This window comes from Macrobrachium nipponense, chromosome 1, assembly GCF_015104395.2.
Source record: "Macrobrachium nipponense isolate FS-2020 chromosome 1, ASM1510439v2, whole genome shotgun sequence".
NCBI classification, from domain to species: domain Eukaryota; kingdom Metazoa; phylum Arthropoda; class Malacostraca; order Decapoda; family Palaemonidae; genus Macrobrachium; species Macrobrachium nipponense.
In genome coordinates this window covers 34,747,530-34,768,292 of record NC_087200.1, presented here as the reverse complement: position 1 = coordinate 34,768,292, position 20,763 = coordinate 34,747,530, and the positions used below count along the sequence as shown (strand labels likewise).

The 20,763-nt window shown below is 36.3% G+C and overlaps 1 protein-coding gene across 1 annotated transcript in view; it reads right to left on the bottom strand.

The window, feature by feature from the left end:
• Positions 1 to 20,763, bottom strand: part of LOC135219225 (uncharacterized) — a 111,079-nt gene that overhangs the window by 963 nt on the left and 89,353 nt on the right. The window contains exons 3-4 of the mRNA XM_064255810.1: positions 17,583 to 17,690; positions 4,304 to 4,452 (exon numbers count right to left, since the gene is read on the bottom strand). Coding sequence (XP_064111880.1) covers positions 4,411 to 4,452; positions 17,583 to 17,690 — 150 coding nt within the window. The 3' untranslated portion in view covers positions 4,304 to 4,410. The remainder of the gene's footprint in view (positions 1 to 4,303; positions 4,453 to 17,582; positions 17,691 to 20,763) is intronic.

Below are 20,763 nucleotides of genomic sequence, written 5' to 3'. Positions count from 1 at the left end.
CATTGACGGCTAAATATGTATGCATTACTGTGGGAATATACACCACTGAAATCCAGTTAAATAACCGGCAAATAATGAATAAGCTATCGCCATCACTGCTGTTTACTCGATAACTGCAGGAAATGACATTCTGCTTCGTTATTCTTCATCCCTATTCTCCCACGAGTGGGCAAAACTGTTATCTACTCAATGGTTAGAAGTGTCACCAGCAAAGTTTTGAATTAAAGCTGCTGTAAAAAGTTGGAACTTTCAGCCGTAGAGGGGGGAGGGGGGGGCTCTAATTTCAAAACACCCAGTACAAAATTTTTTGTAGGTGCACTATGTATGTACCATAAAACTGTCTATGTGTGTATGTATACAGGATATGTATTTATACATATTCTATGATCCTCTTCCCTGATGTCAAAGTATGATGAAGAATAATGATGATGATTGTAGTTAACTGTGATGAATATTACTGTGATTATCATTATCATAATAACATGATTATCAATACTTTACATGGCCGTGAGCATACGAAAACCTAAGTACGTATGTTATATGATGTATTTTTATTCATTGGCTATACACTGGTCTTTGTCCAGAGGCCCCCTGACTATGTGGCAAATTTCGTGGGTATCTGAACGATAATTTGTTACATATCCTTGAAAATCTAAGGTAACAATGGTTTTCACAGAGAGTAAGACTTGGTGCATATTTCAAGTTAAAGGAAACATATGATTTAGCCATGGAACAGTAATCACACAAATATCTCATTTGTAACTACTTATATGTTTGAAACAATATATAAATTCCATATAGTACATACTACTATATTACTAGTACTACCAACATCTGAGTCTTCATTCATGAAGTATATGGGCGGGGTGTCTAGTCTAGTACGTCATACTACAGTATCAATGAGTGGGAGGGCCCTCAGTAATGATTTTTGCTACCCTCTGTCTATGAGCCTGCTACATTTAGCCAAGTTTCCCGTTGAATTTCTTTGATTTACTCTGATAAGGGCCCTAATTATCAACATTAGACATCAACATATATTGTTGGCAATTAGGCTGGCTTCAAATAGCTATTTCCAAAAACGATCCATATGCGATGCTTTGGTAAGATTTTATCGACAAAAATCAATTGGACACAGCCCTGAAATGCACAATAGGTCTTAGCTGGCAATGTAGTAGGCTTGAATTAGTCTGAAGTAATTGATAGTTTTTTTCATTTTTATTCTTTAAAATTTGTTTGCTTGTGTGGATGTTGTGTTTGATTATTATTATTTGTGTTTATTTTTTATTTTTTTTACTTGCAGTTTCTGTCAGCGTATGCTTGCCGTCAACCCATACATTAACACAGCTCTTATCACTGTGCTATAGATCTTGACTTTTAGCTTGATTGGCATTTTTTTATCACATACTATATACTCCGCTACCTCTCTCCACTTCCCCCCCCCACCCCCCCCGGTTTTTTTTTTTTTTTTTTTATCCTACTGTCAACATTAGCCTCACACCCTCCCTCTTGGCTTAACGCAGATCGTAAGTATTTAAACTTTTCTACCTATTTTATAATAGAGCCTCTTCTTTCTTGTACAGGCAGTTCCTGGCTATCAGCACTCTTCAGTTAATGGTGATCTGGTTTTATGGCGCCATAATGGGCTGAGTTTCAGTTATTGGCGCCTTAAGTGCCGATAATAAAGTTATGGCACCATAACATACCTAAACAAGGCGCCATTTACCAAAACTCAGCGCCACAAACACCTTAAATAGTTGAGTTTCAGTTAATGGCGGTTTTCACTTCTGAGCACCCAGAGAATGCAACCCCCGCCAATAACTGGGGACTGCCTGTATTACTATTCTGTCTCTACCTACCATACTGCTCACCAAAACCTCTGTTTACTCACATTTCACCTTTAAAGCCACTCCTCTCTAAAGACTCCTGCAACTCTCCAACCCTTCTCTGTAGGTCCTCATTTCAGCAGTAATCACCAACTCATCAGTGTACAATTACTCCCACAGCTCTTCATACCTGATCTCTTCACTTGGACACATCAACTGACCAACACAAACAAAAATGGGCTTAATGCTGACTCCTGGGGTAATCCAACACTAACTTCAAAGTTTTGTTTCCCCAACTGCTCTCATTACTTTTTTGCTCGACCAGCCTAACCAACTTTTCTGGGATTTTCCTCTTCCTCAAACACCAAAACATCACTTTTCTTGGGATTCTGTCTTATGCTTTCTTTAGGTCTATAAATGCACAAAGAGCTCTGGTTTTCCCATCTAGTTTTTTTCTCCCTGTATCTGTCTTACTATGAAGATGGCATCTACCATCCCTTTTCCGTTTTCCTCTCATGAATCCATACTGCTGTTTCCTAATACGTATTTACAATCTCTCTTAATCTCTCATCCAGTATCTTCCCTGAAACTTTCAATCCATGCTCTGTTAGTTTAATTCCCCTGTAGTTACCACAATCCATGACACCTCCCTTCTGCTTGTACAGTGTTCCCCCCATATTTGGGGGGATTGGTACCAGACACCCCCCCCCCCCCCCCCAAATAGCTAGAATCCATGAATAGTTGAAACCCCTATTAAAATGCTTATAACTACCTATTTTGATAGTTAAAACTCAAGAAAAAACACACTAATAATGTTTATACAGGCAGTCCCCGGGTTACGACGGGTTCGGCTTACGACGTTCCGAGGTTAAGGCGCTTCTCAATTATATTCATCAGACATTATTTCCAGGGTTACGAAGCCTACAATGCTCATCTGGCACAAGAAATATGACATAAAAAATGCAAAATAATCAATTTTGGAAGGTTTTAGGGATGAAAAATGCAATAAGAATGCAGTTTACATAGTTTTCAAAGCACCCAAAGCCGCATTAAAGTAAGGTTCTTAGGATTTTTTACAATGTTCTGCTTACGACCGATTTTTTTCGACTTGTAACGCGTCTCAAGGGACGGACCCCTGTCGTAACCCAGGGGACTGCTTGTACCTGGTTTTTTCAATATTTTTATCACAATAATATTTGATAAAAAAAAATAAACAGGAATTTGTGGATTTACTTTCTCATGGTAAAATGCTGCAAATAGGTGAATTTCCTGCAAAAATAATGGAGGTATGTTCCAGAGAGAAATCTGCGAAAATACGGGGGGTTTGACTGTATACACACAGTGGACCCTCTGTATTAGTGTTCTCCTGATTCGCAGACTCACACATTCACGGATTTCTCTCTGGAACGTTTCCCTGCATTATTCGCAGAAAATTCACCTATTCACAGTATTTTTCTATGAGAAATATCCAGAAATTCCTGGTTTTTTTTTATTAATATAATCATAAAATGCACTTTTTGTGATAAAACTATTAAAAAAACCAGGTATGAAAATTTGTTGTGGGTTTTTCTTGAGTTTTAAGTACCAAAATAGGAGGTTTTAACCATTTTTATAGGGGTTCCAACTATTCACGGGTTTTAACTATTCATGGGGGCAGGGAGGTCTGGTACGCATCTCCCGCGAATACGGGGGGACCACTGTATACCATAAGACTCTTCTCCCAGTCCCTTGGCATTACTTCCTCTTCCCATATAGCTTTTAATAAATCCAGCATCCACTTTCTCCCCCCCCCCCTGTACATAGCAGCAATTAAAACAAACTGTCACCCTGAGCAACTCTTGATGCTTCCAAGGCAAACAACAGGAAAAAAGGAAAGAGAAAGGGCACCAATGGATGAGGTAGCAAAAGGAAAAAAACAAAAAGTCTTGGCAAGAAGGGGGCAAGGGAAGCAATTTCACTTGAGCAGGAGGGATTCCTTCCCAAGATGGACGCGTTGACTTCCTACGATGCTCATCCTTCTTGTAGAAGTTCTTCCAATGTACAACAAACTAGGAGCAGCACTCCGGGCATGGATTGGTTATATTACAAAAATTATAATGACGCCTACTGCAAGTTGTATAGGGGTGTCAAAATGGAAGCTTGAGTATGGGAACCCTGGAAGGCCGAGACACGTGTTAACTCTCACAAGACTTCTTAGATCTGATGGAGGAGTCCATAATGAACCCCAAAACACACACACACACCATAAACACAAGAAAGCAGGAAAAGGAATAACAGGAGGAGAGCAAGAGCGAACATCCACTCTCCAAGGCCATCCTCCACCTCATCTATGCTATAGATGCCAGATACCAAATTCCTTGCATATATAATTTTTTATTGTTTTTACCAGTTTTCCAGCTGGCACCAGAAGGTTTTCTCCTATTGTTAACACCAAAGGTTTGTTCCGTATATGAACAAACCCAGTTTTTTAAAATACTTACAAGACCAATGACATGGTTCTGATGATGGCTATCTTCTGGTACTGTGACAATAAATCCTCGAATGCACGTTATGTCATTCATAGCCTTCAAATCCTTTCTCAGAATCCTTACAGTCTTGATTTCGGTCCATTTTTGTATTTTTTTGTAAGCTGTAAAAGGGAACATGAATGTTAAGCTTATAACATGCGATAGGCTGAAGTAATGAATTATCATCATTACTGTTTGTATTATGACAACTCTATAATAACTATATTTTCATTATTATTAAATAGTTAAACCTGACAGTACAAAGTCTCAACTCAAAGATGTAAACCAAAGGATTTTTTACAAATGATTTCTATATAGCAAGCATAATTTAGCATGTACAATAAACATTTTAGGAAAATAAGTCCAATATCTGTGTAAAAGCATATATTTAGTTGCTGAAAATTGAATTTCTCTATTCATGATATACTCTTTTATCATTTCTACTGCAGATAATAAGTACTGTAAAATCCACCAGGATTGTTTGGAGAAAGAACCTGGTCTACTTTATCACAACACCAAAACAACAAAATAAGCCCCAAAAAAAGAGTCTTGGGAGTCTAAAAAATCTATGTGGATCTCTGTATCTTACATGTCAAGGTGTCTGTTACTTATGCTGAGTGATGAACACGTATTACATTGTTTAAATTAATATGAATAAAAAAGTATATCTTAGTTTAACCAGACCACTGAGCTGACTAACTCCCTCCTAGACTGGCCCAAAAGATTAGATATTTTTACGTGGCTACGAATCAGTTTTTTACCTAGCAATGGGACCTACATCTTTTTGTGGACTCCGAAGTACATTATATCGAGAAATTAACTGCTAATCACCAGAAACAAATTCCTCTAATTCCACGTTGGTAGAGCGGGGAATTGAACTCGAGACTACTGAATCGGTAGGCAAGTGCGTAAACCACTTGTTCAACGAGGAACTAATATATATGAATAAATATGATGTTTTTATTATGAAATAAAGTTGTATATATATATATATTTACCAAGTAATTACATGGTTATAGATTCCAATCACATGGCAGGTCAATGGGGACTTTGCAGCAAAGGAAAAGTCTGATGGCTTGCAAAGTTTAAAAAAACTTGCCCTGCACAGACGTACCAACCACACAATGCTGTCACCCACTGTGAAATAAAAACCACCACCAATCCACTAATAAGTGGTGGGCACTCCAGGTACATGGTACCGCCAAGGTCCCCAATGACTTGCCACCCTACATCAAGGCGAAGAGGAAAGGATAAAAGGAATGCATCCTATGCTACTTCCCTGCCAATACCATGCCAGCCACTGATAATAGTCCCAGGGTACTGGAATTCTTATAGACCATATCTTATCTTAAATAGTGTGAATCGGAAATACACTTACACTTTCTACAGTAAATTGACTGTACTATTGTGCCTGAAAGCATACATGGTGGCAACTACTCTGATGTCAATGGCTTTCACTTTAAAGGAAGGCAGACTGTCCTCTCAGATCCGAGTGTGTGCCTTGGTAATGAGATCTCGAAGTTAGAATGAATGGGTATTCTTAGAAACAACACGAAAACGATCTTGAACGAGCACAAAAGATTACTGGATGGTCCTGATTTTTGTCATCTAAGTAATATTTCAAGGCCCTAACTGGGCAAAGGATCCTTTCTTCCTCTTTTGGTTTCAGGATATCCATCAGGTTTCAGAGAAATTATGGAAAACCCATTATTTCTGCAATATTTCTACTGTGTGTGAATGTCTATGTTAGTTGCTCTGTTAAAAACAGAAATACAGGCAGTCCCTGGTTATCGGCAATCAGTGATTTATAGAGCCATAAACTATTATACTCATACACGAAAAAGATGAATAAAAGAAGAATAGAAATAGGCCCTCTAAGAATTGAAGGGAGATTAACGAATGAAAAAAAGGAAATTTGCAACATATTGGCAGAACGATATGAGAGAGAATTCACCCCTAGAATAGATAATGAAGATAATGATATAGAAGTAAGGGACGAAAATAGTGAATATTTAGCTGACATAGATATTAATGAAGCTGATATTGTGCAGGCTATTAATGGTATTAAAAATGGAGCTGCAGCAGGGCCTGATGGAGTTTCTGCTATTTTGTTAAAGAAAGTAGTTCATTCTATTGCAAAGCCACTTGCAATATTATTAAGACAAAGTGTAGATACAGGCATGATTTATGATTAGTACAAATTAGCATATATTACCCATACATTCAAAAGTGGATCAAGACTAGAGGCAAGTAATTATAGGCCTGTGAGTCTAACATCACATATTATGAAAGTGTATGAAAGGGTAATGAAGAAAAATATTATGAAACATTTAATAAAAAATAAAAAAAATAATCTGTTTAACTATAGGACAACATGGTTTCATACCCGGAAAAAGTACACAAAGCCAACTGTTAGTCCACCGTGAGAACATATACAAAAATATGAAAAAAGCGAAATGAAACAGATGTGGTTTATCTAGACTTTGCAAAAGCTTTTGACAAGGTAGAACCATAATATTTATATACGTAGATTTAAAAATTAGAAAACCATAAATATAGTGGATAAAGTAGGAAGATGGTTAAAAGAATTTTTACACAACAGAAAACAACAGATAGTTATTACAAACAATGAGAAATAGGATGAAGCTAAGGTAATATCAGGTGTGCCACAAGGTACGGTGTTAGCTGCATTACTGTTTGTTATTATGATTGCAGACATAGACAGTAATGTTAAGGACTCGGTAGCGAGTAGTTTTAGCCGATGACACAAGAATAAGTAGAGAAATTACTTGTGATGAAGAAAAATAGGAACGCGCTACAAAGAGACCTTAACAAAGTATATGATTGGGCAGAGGTAATAGGATGGTATTTAACTCTGATAAATTTGAATCAATAAACTATGGAGACAGAGAAGGAAAGCTATATGCATATAGGGGACCTAATAATGAGACAATCACAAATAAGGAAGCAGTTAAAGACCTTGGTGTGATGATGAATAGGAAACATGTTAAGCAACGATCAAATAGCAATTCTATTGGCAAAACAAAATGTAAAGCAAAATGGGAATGTTGTTACGGCACTTCAAACAAGAAAAGCTGAACACATGATTAGCTTTATAAAACATATGTTCGTAGTCCACTTGAATATTGCAATATGATATGGTACCCACACTTTCAAAAGGATATTGCACAAATAGGGAGTGTACAAAGGTCCTTTACAGCTAGAATAGAAGTAAGGACCTTGACTACTGGGAAAGACTACAATCCTTAAAAATTATATTGTCTAGAAAGGAGAAGAGAACGCTACATGATAATTAATAGTGCCCAAAACTATACCAGGAAGAATAAGGAAAGCAACACAGGACATTAATCCACTATGCACCAGCATCAATAATGCAGTGTCTATTTCAATGCGTTGCCAGCTCATCTGAGGAATATAACAGGAGTGAGCGTAGATGTGTTTAACAGAAATAAATGCTCGACAAATATCTAAACTGCATCCCAGACCATCCAAGATTGGAAGATGCAAAATATACCGAAGATATACTAGCAACTCTCTGGTAGACATTAGAGGTGCCTCACACCGAGGGACCTGGGCACCCAGAACAAGATGTAAGGTCTGTAATGTCTGTACGTAATTAAGTTATGTAGTATACTAATTAGTTCTCACACACGTAATAAAGTAGTACAAACGAATCACTAACACGAATTTACGTTACAAATGAAAAATCATATATGAATGAACAAATTCCGCGTGCTTACGATAATGATGCTGCTACCGAGTGGCCGAAGGACACCTTTATGTAGAACACGATGGGAGAAGATTGCTGACCAATAGGAGAGCAGGATATGGTGGGCGGAGTGGCTACTCAGCTGGCGGGCGCGCGAGTTTTAAAATTGTTCTCGGTGGTCCGGGTGAATCTCGGGGCTTTACAGCAACAACCTTTCGCAACCTGAATTATTTTTGTATGTAGAGCTGAAAAAATCTTTGTATTTGCTTTCGTAACTTGAATTTTTCGTAAGCTGGGACTTTCGTATGTCGAGGTACCACTGTACTTGTTTGGGAAAATGCATACAGCCAGAAACAGCTGAATTGCTATGACAACCAATCCGATAACAACAGTCTTTTTGCTTACATTTCAACCATTGTAAGATAGTAAAAAAAATTTACCCAAGAGTTATGTTTACAAATGAACGTTAAGGAGGTAATAGTACTGATATATTTTTACATTTACAGGTAGTAGTCTGGGACTTACTTACCACAATTAACCCCTCTTACCGCCGAAGCCCTAAAAACAAACCTCTCTGTATGCAGGCGCCGGTTTTGAGTGAGCGCGGAACCGGAAAAATAATTTTTTCAAAAATCACAGTGCGCTTAGTTTTGAAGATTAAGAGTTCATTTTTGGCTCATTTTTTTATTTCATTGCCTGAAGTTTAGTATGCAATCATCAGAAATGAAAAATAATATCATTATCATATGTAAATAATGCGATATATGGTAGCGAAAAAAAAAAAAATCATAGATAATTGTATTCAAATCACGCTGTGCAAAAAAAACGGTCAAAGCTAACGAGTTACTTTTTTTTTTTTCGTTGTATTGTACACTAAACATTGCAATCCTTTTGATATATAATACATAGTAAAACAATAAAAGCAACACTGGAAAAATATTATCACAAAATGATGTAAGAATTCGTAACGCGCGGACGTAAAAAATGTTATTTTCAAAAATTCTCACCGTAATTCTAAATAATGTTTCTAGAGAACTTCCAATTTGTTTTTCAAAATTAAAGACAAATGATTGGGATATTATGATACTGTAAGAGTTTTTTAGATTAGAATTACAGATCGACCAGTTTCGGACGAGTTAAATTTGACCGAATGTCGAAATTTTAATATATATATTTATTTTTGTTTATATGCACATATTTCGAAGATGGAAAAAAAGCTACAACCTTCATTATTTTTTATTGTATTCTTCATGAATTTGCGCACATTTTGATATATTAAACTCTATAAAAAGGCTAATATGAAAAGGAGCAAATATTAGGATAATGCGATGTACGTATTTCGAGACTTTGTGGCGCCGAAATCGGCGCGCGAGTGAAGGTATATTTTTCAAAATTCACCATAAATCACAATATTGTTTTTAGAGACTTCAAATTTGTTTCAAAATTAAGAAAAAATGACGGAATATTACTAGGCCGTAAGAGTTTTAGCTTACAATTGCGTTTTTCCAACTATTTCGGTAGAGTCAAATTTGACCGAACGTGTTTTTTTTTCTATTTATCGTGATTTATATGCAAATATTTCGAAAAAAGAGAAAAGCTACAACCTTCAATCATTTTTAGTTGTATTCTACATGAAAATTGCGCACATTTTCATATATAAAACTTTTATGTAACAGCTAATTTTAAATGGTGCAAACATTTCGACAATCGCAAAAAAATTTCTGATTTTTCGGAAGAGTTACCGCGCGAACGTAATGTTTTTTTTTTTTCATAAATTCACCATAAATCGAAACATTGGTGCTAGAGACTTCCAAGTCATTGCAAAATGAAGGTAAAAATGATTGAATATTACTAGAATATAAGAGTTTTAGCATTACAATTGGCGTTTTTCGACCATTTCGGTAGAAGTCAAAAGTTGACCGAAAGTTGAAATTTTTGCACTTAACGTTATTTATATGAAAATATTTCAAAAACTGATAAAAGCTACAACCATGGGTTGTTTTTTGTTGTATTGTGCATGAAATTGCGCACATTTCCATATATAAAACTTTATGTAACGGCAAATTTAAAAAGGGTGCAACATTAAGACAATCGCACAAAAAAATTTATCGGAAGAGTTATCGCACGAACGTAAGGAAAAAGTTTTTTCATAAATTCACCATAAATCGAAATATTGTGCTAGAGAAGTCCAATTTGTTGCAAAAATGAAGGCAAATGATTGAGTATTACTATAATATAGAATTTTAGCTTACAATTGCGTTTCTCGACCAATTTCTGTAGAGTCAAAGTTGACCGAAGGTTGAAATTTTTGCACTTATCGTTATTTATATGAAAATATTTCAAAACTGATAAAAGCTACAATCATGAGTATTTTTTTGTTGTATTTTACATGAATTTGCGCACATTTTCATATATAATACTTCATGTAAAGGATAATTTAAAATGGTGCAAAAATTATGTCAAAGTGACGAAATAATTTCCGAGATGTGTCACTGATACTTTTAGTGCGATAAGAAAGAAATTCGCGCTTGCGCGCCTGCGTAGCGATTGTAAACAAAACAACGCCTTGATCCGTGAACTCCCAGCATCCCCCAAGGCGCGTGATACAAAAGTTTTCGGCTGGTAGGCCCTATAGTATTTTTCCGCGAATTTTTTTTTTAAAAAAAACCTTTTTTGAGCCGACGTATGATACGTCCAATCGGCATACGGGAGACATTTTGACTCGACGTTTAATACGTCCAATCGGCGTAAGAGGGTTAATTATGACCAACCAGTCACAAATCTATTAGGACGTAAGTCGGGCCGTGTTAATTTTCCGTAAGAATATTATACTAGCCTAGCCTACACTAGGGTAATCAGTACCATCTTTACATATAGGGTAGCCTAGCTTACACTACACAGCATACTTTATACATATATGGCATAGTAATTATTAATTACAGCTAATTCTCTTGGTTCAATGCACATTGGCTTACGATAATTCAGTGCAAAGAGAAATTGAATAACATTTAACAAGTTAGCCTCGCGTATACGATGATGATGATGATATTGCGGTACATATATCGTATATATACAAATACAGTAGCCTAGCCTTCAGTATACTGTATACTACATATACAATATAATTTAGTAATTTATAAATATAAGCCAATTTTGGAGGTTCAGTGCATTCTGACTATGACATATCAGTATTTTGGAGGTTCATTGCATTCTGACTATTGTGGCAGGATCACAAGCTAAAAAAAACAAGCAAGCAAATTCCCCCAACATAAACCCAATCACTCTAGCTGCCCAACTCACCCTCAGTCACACTTTCTTCTTCACACTACGGACTCTGCAAAACTAAAGAAAAACACAAACACAAAAAACAAAAAACTCTCAAAACACATGTCCTTACCCAACCACTCCAGATACTCCAGGCTATCCGCTGTCGATGTCGCTGAGACAAACACCACAACCCACCCAACAACAACACACAACCAAAAGGAACCACAACTCAACACACACCCACGGACCACACCACAACCCCAACTCAAACAACAAACAAGGACACAACCACAACTCAACAACAGCAACAAACCAACAAGGAACACAACAACAACCACCAAGGAATGTAACCACAACAAAAGACCACTGCACAACCAATCACTAACACAAAAACACAACAAAAAAGGCAACACACACACCCACTACAACACCAAGAAATCACAACAACAACCAACAACAACACAACTTATCTGACTAAAATGCCTTCAACAGACTCCTGCTAACACTACTGGCTGTCACAGCTTCTCACTAAAGACTAACTCAAAACTAACCAAACACAGAACTCCAACACTAACAGACCACCAGACGACCCAGAACTCTCCAACAGCCAATCCAATCGTTAACCATCCAACCACCAATTTCTCTCTCTCTCTCTCTCTCTCACAGACGCACACACACAGACGTTGTCAAATGGAACTCCATAACTCCTCAATATTTCCTCCCCCATTACATTTGACACCTCCTTTCACTCACAACACCCACACTAAATAGCTTTCCGCAACACCCATGGATGCTCGACGCAGGTCCCCTGGATCTTGTTTGGGGGCCCTCATACACACTCTCAGTTACACCGCTTTCAACTTCTCCCAGACCCAACTTCCAGTCAGAACTCCCATTTACCATCTCCCTCACTACCATCCTCCCAAATCCCATTCACTATCTCACCTACCCCCTCTAACTCTTGTCCAAATACCTCTCGTAACTCTGCCACCAAATCACTTAACTCATTTACACTCCTGCCAAACTCCCGAAGGTAATTTGTCATTTTTCTACGTGTGTTTTTAAGTCGATATATGAATTAAATACGCCTCGTGAACTAAAGTTTTTTTTTTTTTTTGTTTTTTGTTTTTTTGTTTTTTTTTGTTAGTGCCATAAAATCGCCAATTTATGGAGTCATAGCAGGCAAAGTTTTGGTAATCAGCGCCATAAGGTACTGATAATAGTCATGGCTGAGTTTCAGTTAATGACAGTTTTCACTTATCAGCACCCCGCCAAGAAGGGAACCACCGCCGATAACCGGGGATTGCCTGTCATTGCCAAACTTGACAGTATAAACAGAAATATACCTAAAACTATCATCCCAGAATACCCTAATATCATTTCTAAGTAATGTTGCAAAATTAAATAGCAGCCAACAATTGCTACTCTTACTATCCTCTATCATGCTGACATTCACGTTTCTTTGGCCTACGGCACTGTTCTGCGCATGCTGTAATGCACTGGGCTTACATTTTACATACAGTATTGATATTTTCCCATGTTGTAAGATGTTTTTTTAAATATTTACTATATAGATATGTATTTTAGGATAGTACTATTATATTAAAGCATATCTAAAATACATGATTACCGTACATTTCCACGTATAAGACAACCTTTAAATCCTAAAATTCTCCCCTAAAATTTGGGGGTTGTCTTATACTGCAATAATAAAGAACAAACCTTGAATTCCAAGATGTGTATCTGTAGGGTAGTCTTAACCTCAGTGTTGTAACCTAACCACCAACGTACATAAAGGTTCACTTTATGAAATAAAATTATAATAAAAATAATAAAACCATTTTTACCATATATATTATTAGCATATCTTCATAACAAATAGCCTATTTAAGGAATAATTCAAAATCAATGAAAGAAACTTATCTATGCGATCTCAGCTGAGAAAATGTAAACATCAAATTGCGGTTGCGCTGACAGCAACCTTAATCTTTCGGTAGCCTTTGAGAAATTTCAATGGTAGTGTAATTACAGTAGTAATAACATTTATGATAAAATAATATTCATTTTTCATTAAAAGTCTCTGATACATATCACAAGATTGATCACATGTACCACCATCTTAGGGATTCCAGTCTGGTTCTGGCGAGTCGACTTCAGCTCCGTCGTCAGTATCATACAAATCATCTTCGGTACCGCCCATGGCATTTTTAAAATTATTTAATGACACTATATTTTCACATTCCCCTGTACTTTTATGACAAACGCAGTGAATACCAAGTGAGGCAGCAGGCAAAGCTGTTTGTAATTCAAAATTGTAACTGCTTCAAACAATTCAGCCATATGAACGATGACTGTGTATGAATGCAGTACGATAATTATCGTTCATTATTGTATTGTCATTATTATTAGCGGCTGTTTGGGAACGGCGACAAAACGTAAGCAAAACAATAGTTTCCCTTGTGGGCAACCGTCTATATGAAAAACAAATAGAATTGGCTTTGTTAAACCCAGCTTTGATAATTTACCAAAGGAATGTATCTCTGAGTTACATTCCATTCAGCAACTATAGACAGTGATGATATTAGTAAAATGCAATCAGCTGATTATTTTAAGGCTGAAAAACAAAACCAAAATGCAAATGGTGCATCATCGCTCTGTTCATATAATATGATTACAGTTGACTGTAATACTAATGATACTCCTCCATCCTCCACTAAAAAATTCCAGTACTATTTAGAATTCTGGATGAAGCGATTATTGTAAACATGTATTGGCATAAACAACCAAATTGAGAAATAGCCGATTGCTGACATCATTTACTGTAACTATTGAGCATTTATTAAGAGCTCCATTAAAATTGTTAAACCCTGCTAATTCTCAATGGTGGCTTCCATAAGTAAAAATAAGATACATTTTTGTTCATCCCTCATGCAATGGAGATCTCAAGAAAGAACATAGTAAATTAAAGCTGCAGGTTATAGCCTAGGCTGATGTTCTGAACTAGAGAAATGGCACCTAATGCTTATAACAAAGTAGTATGCGCAAGTTTTCAACAACTTTGTTAATTTACGAAAAAAAGGTATCTCCGAATTATATCTCTTCTAACAGATAATGGCAATGAAAGATGTCGATAATACTAGTACTCAATCAGCCGAGATTTTGAGAATGTAAACAATATCAAATACAAACTGATGTATATGACAATCTTTATATTTTGTAATACAGTAACAATATGATAATAGTAATACTGTAATTGGATACAACAGGCAAAACAACCTTTATTTAAGTCATCATTACTATAAACATAGTTGTACTACTTAATTTTTTGCAAATAATCTATTTTCTCCAAGATCATTTTGGTTTTGTAATTTAGAAGTTGTCCTATACTACAGACATCAGATAAATTCATGAAAATTTGTTTATGATTTTTTACCTCGTCTTACCTAAAGGTCGTCTTATACGCGGAAGTATACGGTGGTTTAAAAAGATGGGATATGCCTAAAAAGAATGCTGTACGTACGTCATGTTGGTATTTTTATGAATATGTACAAATACACTTAATGAAAAAAAAATTATATTACAGTAAGTTCTTGGATTACGTCATTTTGTGTTTAGTCCTCACCACCTCCCAAAAATGTATTAAAAAATTCTTATGCATAATTCTCGTAGCAAAAACTTTTTCTGTGACAATGTAATATCTCTCTCTCTCTCTCTCTCTCTCTCTCTCTCTTTTAATGAATATGAATTACTTTATCAAACTTTTATGTAAAAAATTAAAAATAATGATTCCATTAATATATTACTTTCTTTTAGCCACTAATTTATTTCCTAAATTAATTCTTTTAGTAATGTGTTGATCAGCTGATTCTCAGAATGTAAAGAATTTGTGATGAACATTTTTTAAAAGACAAAAATATACTTTGATTACTGTATTTTGCTGTGTTTATACATTAATATTACAGTACAGTACGCAATTAGTATAGTACATCCCTTTTTTACCCTTTTTTATTATAAATTATTCATTTACAAAATACGTACAGCTCTGTGCAGCAGCCATATCAGGAAAATGAGGAGGAATTGTTAGCTAACATACTTTTCTTTGAAGATCTGCTGAAGGGGGAAATTGATAAAAGGAACGAATTTATCTTGCTCTCTCTCCCTTTCGTGTATGTTAACACTATACTGTACTGTACATATCCCTTTAATATGCACTGCTTTACATAAACATATCCTTTAATAATATCAATTGCTTTACCATAAAACAAACTCGAAAATAAACAAATTCAGAAATTTCCCAATAGATGATGGAGGTATTGTTGCCATATTTTTTTGCTTTGTCTGATTTATTGTACCGTATTTCATTTTTAAAGATAATTGTGATGATACTTTGTCATTTATTTTTTCATATTTTTCCATGCTATATACTAATTACACATCTTTGTACGTATTTCAATAATTGCAAACTGGAAAATAATTATCAAATAATTCAGATACAGTACAGTTTGCTCTATCATCCAGAGACCCTTAACACTACAGTAATATCATTTTAAATACATCTTACATTACCTTTAAGAGAGAGAGAGAGAGAGAGAGAGAGAGAGAGAGAGAGAGAGAGAGAGAGAGAGAGAGAGAGAAGAGAGAGAGAGAAACTGTGTTTATATACCACTGGGTAAGCTGTTTTGTGATTTTGTGGGATTTTAATTTAGCATTTTACTATGGATAATTTGCTGTTTAATGTTATTATTCAAAAATTATCAAATAATTCTTTTATCATAAAAATGTATTTGTCATGAAAATAAAATTAAAATAGTACAGTAATTGGTGAATACTGCTCTATGAGAAAAATTGTGAATTAGTGAAATTACCCACGTGGGCAATCTGCAACAAAATGAAACATGGAAATGTGAAACTTATAAATACAGGGGGGTGGGGGCACAATATTTGTTGTTTGAACTATTAAAAATATGCAGTTATAAGCATTTTAGTTTACAGTAGGATCTTGATCTACACCGCTCTCAACCTACATTTTATGGTTACATCTAACAATCTCCATTAAATTTATTTAAAAAATTCTTGAATTCAAACTTTGCATGGAACTGGTTTGCGCATGGAATGGAAGAATACCATTGTCTTGTGGAGGAATACAGGGAAGATGGTGTCAGTCACTCGCTCACTATCCACCTTTCATTCCCTCTCTCCTTTGTGCTGCTTTTTGGGCATTTTTTTTATTGCATTATGTGAAGTGTAAGGCAGACTTGCTTTTTTGGAAACTTTTTTTTTTTCCCATTGCATTATGGCTCCCAAGCATAAGGCAGACTTCTGGTGGCAGTGCTATGAAGAAAAGCCACCTCCAAAGTTGACAATAAAACAATCCAAAAAGGGTAAAATACTGTCAAACATCAGCTACATGTTGGAATTCAGTCGTACAACTGTGTTGACAATCATCAAAGATAAAAAGCACGTACTTGAACATATGAAAGGATATGATCCTATGAAATCAACTGTGATAATGAAGCAGCATAGTGGCCTCATTATTGAGATGGAACGATTAATTATTAGTGCTTCTGCTGGAAGATAGGAAGGGAGTGCAAGTGAAGAGTCTGGGCCTAGCAAAGATTTGTTCATGCAGTTTAAGACTTCAAAGGACCAGTGGTAGCTGTGGGATAGGAGGTACCACTTACAAAGAAATTCAGGATTCACAGATTCTGTATCTTCACCACCTTAGTCCTCTCTTATTATTCACAAGCCATGGATTTTTGGAGTTTTCAACACTTCAATTACAACAATTTCCTGAGTTCTTTCGAATTGCATTCTTCTAATTTTACTGCATTTAAGATTCAATCCTGAATACACCTTCCTGTTTCTCTTGAACATGGGGATAAGTACAAATCCTAATCCCAGGAGATGTCAGATGGATACTAAAAGTCCAATTGAACTTATTTTGAGGTTGAAGCACATGATTTCCCATGTAAATGGTGATTTGAAATAAATGATTAGTTAATGATGAACAGAAATACAAGTGAACATGTATAGAGCGACCAATTGCTGCCTTTCTTTTCTATGTTAAACAAGACACTGATGGGTCTAGGATTTCCTATATGTGCAGTAAAATGAAAAGTAGAGATATTATAAGTTTGCATGAGAAAATTCATTTTGCTTTTAAAAGACTAGTGTTAACTAGTCTGGGTGACTTATTTACATAGTTTCACAGCTTTACTATTTACAGTACTAGAACTTTAAGAAAAGTTATCTTACCTTATATTCAGGAAACCTGAGAATTTCTTGGAAAATCACTTGAGCTGGACAATCATATTTCTTTGTCCAGTTTCCCAAATCAACGACAGCCCCATTCTCAATGACACTCTGGAAAAATTTACATTACTGAATGGAAGAAACACCTACACAGTTTATGTTTAAAAGACAATTTATGGATGGAACTATTTCTTGAGTCAAATACCAGTATTTATCACAACATATTGCAATTTCAACATAGATTTTTTCATATAAAATACAATTCTGATTATGAAGCAGAATTTATAAACAAAATCACAATCACCAACAACCTATGAACCTTAAGAATTAGCTTTATTAACAGCCAATGGACCTCGCAAAGGATGTTAAACACTATAGAGTTAAAAAAAAAAACACTCGGCAATAAAGGGCATTGTATGCGAGTCCTGTATAAGGGAATTCTTCCCTGACAATTGAGGAATAGGTATATATTTAGTGTACAATGTCTAAGCTTTCCCATCACTAGCAGATGGCGCCACTTGAACAGCTTCTGGTTGCGACTGAAACCAAATACATAACCCTGAAAATTTTATTCAATACCATTTGTATCATAATTATTATTTCTTTAGCTGTTGTTTTGAATCTAACTGTTGTTTTGAATTTCCTTTCATCTATTTTGTTCACTTTCGACTATGAGTACTATTCTATTTTCTTTGTCTACTTGATCCTCTTTGCCCTTGCTACTTTACCCTCCTTGCCAACTCACAAATCTATCTTTCTTCACCGCCTCTTGAGCACATTTTATTTAGACTAGTAGTCGTTTCTTATGCTTCTGCTTCATCAGGCCACACCACACAGAGGTAGTGCCCGATTCCCCCTACCGACTGTGCTTTGACTCGTGCAAGCGTGCATCCCATTTGTTGTAAACTGGAATTTTAAATGACAGTCAAGATAGCCATTTCGAATCACCATGTGAGTCCGTGCTAGTGTGAACGTTCACTGCAGTTGAAGACAGTCATTAATGAAACACTGGAACTAGTCTCTTCACCAAATACATACTTGAGCCAAACTATGCATCCACGTCCGTCATCCAGACACCTTCTACAGATGATCCATCAACTATGCCCTTGGAAGGTCTAAATGGTGAATGACTCGTGGTAGTGATCCCACTCGCCTATATTCTCATACTGACACTTCTTTTATAGGGTAGACGAGTCAGTTTAACTGACATTTTCTTAATTTTGTTTTTCTCTGGTAATTTTAGATTAATTTTACCTAGAAAGAATGATATTAAGGATACTTTCATAGGGCGACACGAGCCAATCACCCAGAAATAGATTTTTCCTTGTCAAAATCCCTTTTATAATGCTATAATGTACTGTACAGTACTACTGTACAGTAAATTCTATAGCACTATAGTGCATAAATATAATTTTACTCATTGCGTCATTGTGGGATTACGGCGCCTTTGACTGGTCTAGAGTTTTCGAAAGAAGGTGTGCAGCAGCCGTAGGCTTTAAAATCACGAAAATCACTTAGTGTCGGCAGCCAGGAACGGAACCCTTGCCGCTAACCGAGGGCTGCCTGTATATTGCCTTTTAATGGTTGTACTCATCTCTGCTGAAAAGTGAAGGTAATTGGTGGTTGCAATTTTATATAAAAAAGCAAAGCCACTATACACACTGGAACCACCGTTTCCTTTACACCTTATCTTTTTATAATTAAATTTCAATTAGCCTAACATTCACTTTCATTTAAAAAAAAATCTTTGGGAAATATATGACAATATCTAAGAGTACTATGAAATCAACATTTACTAGAGTATCATAATGAATAATGATACAAATGATATCAAAACAGGTATCTATAGTATCAAAACTCACAATTTTTGAAAGTAAATACTTTGTAATTAAATTGTATTTTTCCTAGCTATACAAACCTGAGGTCCTTTACATAGGAATTACTTAAGGCATAGCCAGGACACAGCTACTGAATTCTTTAACAAGGAGGTTAGGTAATTACTGGTCCGATCGTTGGTAGTCCCTCCCAACCGGACGTAAACATTTCAATTTGCTTTTAGCCCAGGTAGCAGATTGAGGGGTGGCATGAGGTGGGCAGTTAGTGTAAAGGACCTCAGGTTTGCATAGCTAGAAAAACACAATTTACTTTCAAAAATTGTGATTTGTTCCTACGTGATATACAAATCCTCGGTCCTTTACTATAGGAAGACTCACTGATTGGTGGGTGGAATCTGAGTGATCTCCACTGAACCAACTGGGATTCAGCCTACCTGAGATTTCTTTCCAGGTCATAAGAGCAAGGAAGGGGATCCAGCTACTGACTTTTGATTGGAGTTAAAGAACAGTAAGATCATAGTCAGTCTTCTGGGTTTACTCATAAGGGGAGAATATGTGTACCCCTTAAGAGAAAGCTAAGAACCATTATGTTGGACACATTAAGGCAAATACAAGTTATGAGTTTGCCTTATGTCCAGGTCCTTCTTCCCTGCCTTGTGAAGGGAAGGGGCAGATATTACTTCTATTAACTAATCAATCACTTGGTCCAGCAAGTAATGGTCCACGTTACTCTCTACCCGAAGGGAAAGAGTAGGATGAAAGAGATGAAAGGTGAGCCAGTCACTCCACAGTCATACTCAATCATACCGTACAACAAGGTGATGCGATACTGTCCTATTAAGGAGCTGGGTAAGTTACACAACTTGTTAAGCAGCCACCACTGGTACCAATGTAAAAGGGTCCAAGGACCTGTGGGTAATATCCCGAACCGACAGGTTCTACGGAATGTGAGGGAACGGGGCAATGCCCAGATCTCATGAATTCTTCGGACGAAGTGTACCATCATTGTCAGCAGCAGAGTAGCTTATCTTCCTGGTCGTCTCTTGAAGCCATCATCATCAATGAAGTCGCCCTGGGAGGGGGTGGTAAAGGACTCAAATCTGGCGTCAGGAACAGATGGATTCTGATTCTTCAGTCCGAAGTTTGGGACGAAGTCAAGTGTAACCGGTCCCCATCCACTATTACATCATATGAAAGACCATGTAGTTCGCCAACTCTCTTTGTCGATGCCAGGGAAGGCAGAAAGATGGTCTTGAGGATCAGATCTCTGTCTGAGTACCCTCGAAGGGGGTTGAATGGGGCAATCAGACTCTGCAGCATGAGACTCATGTTCCACTCGGGAGGTCTGA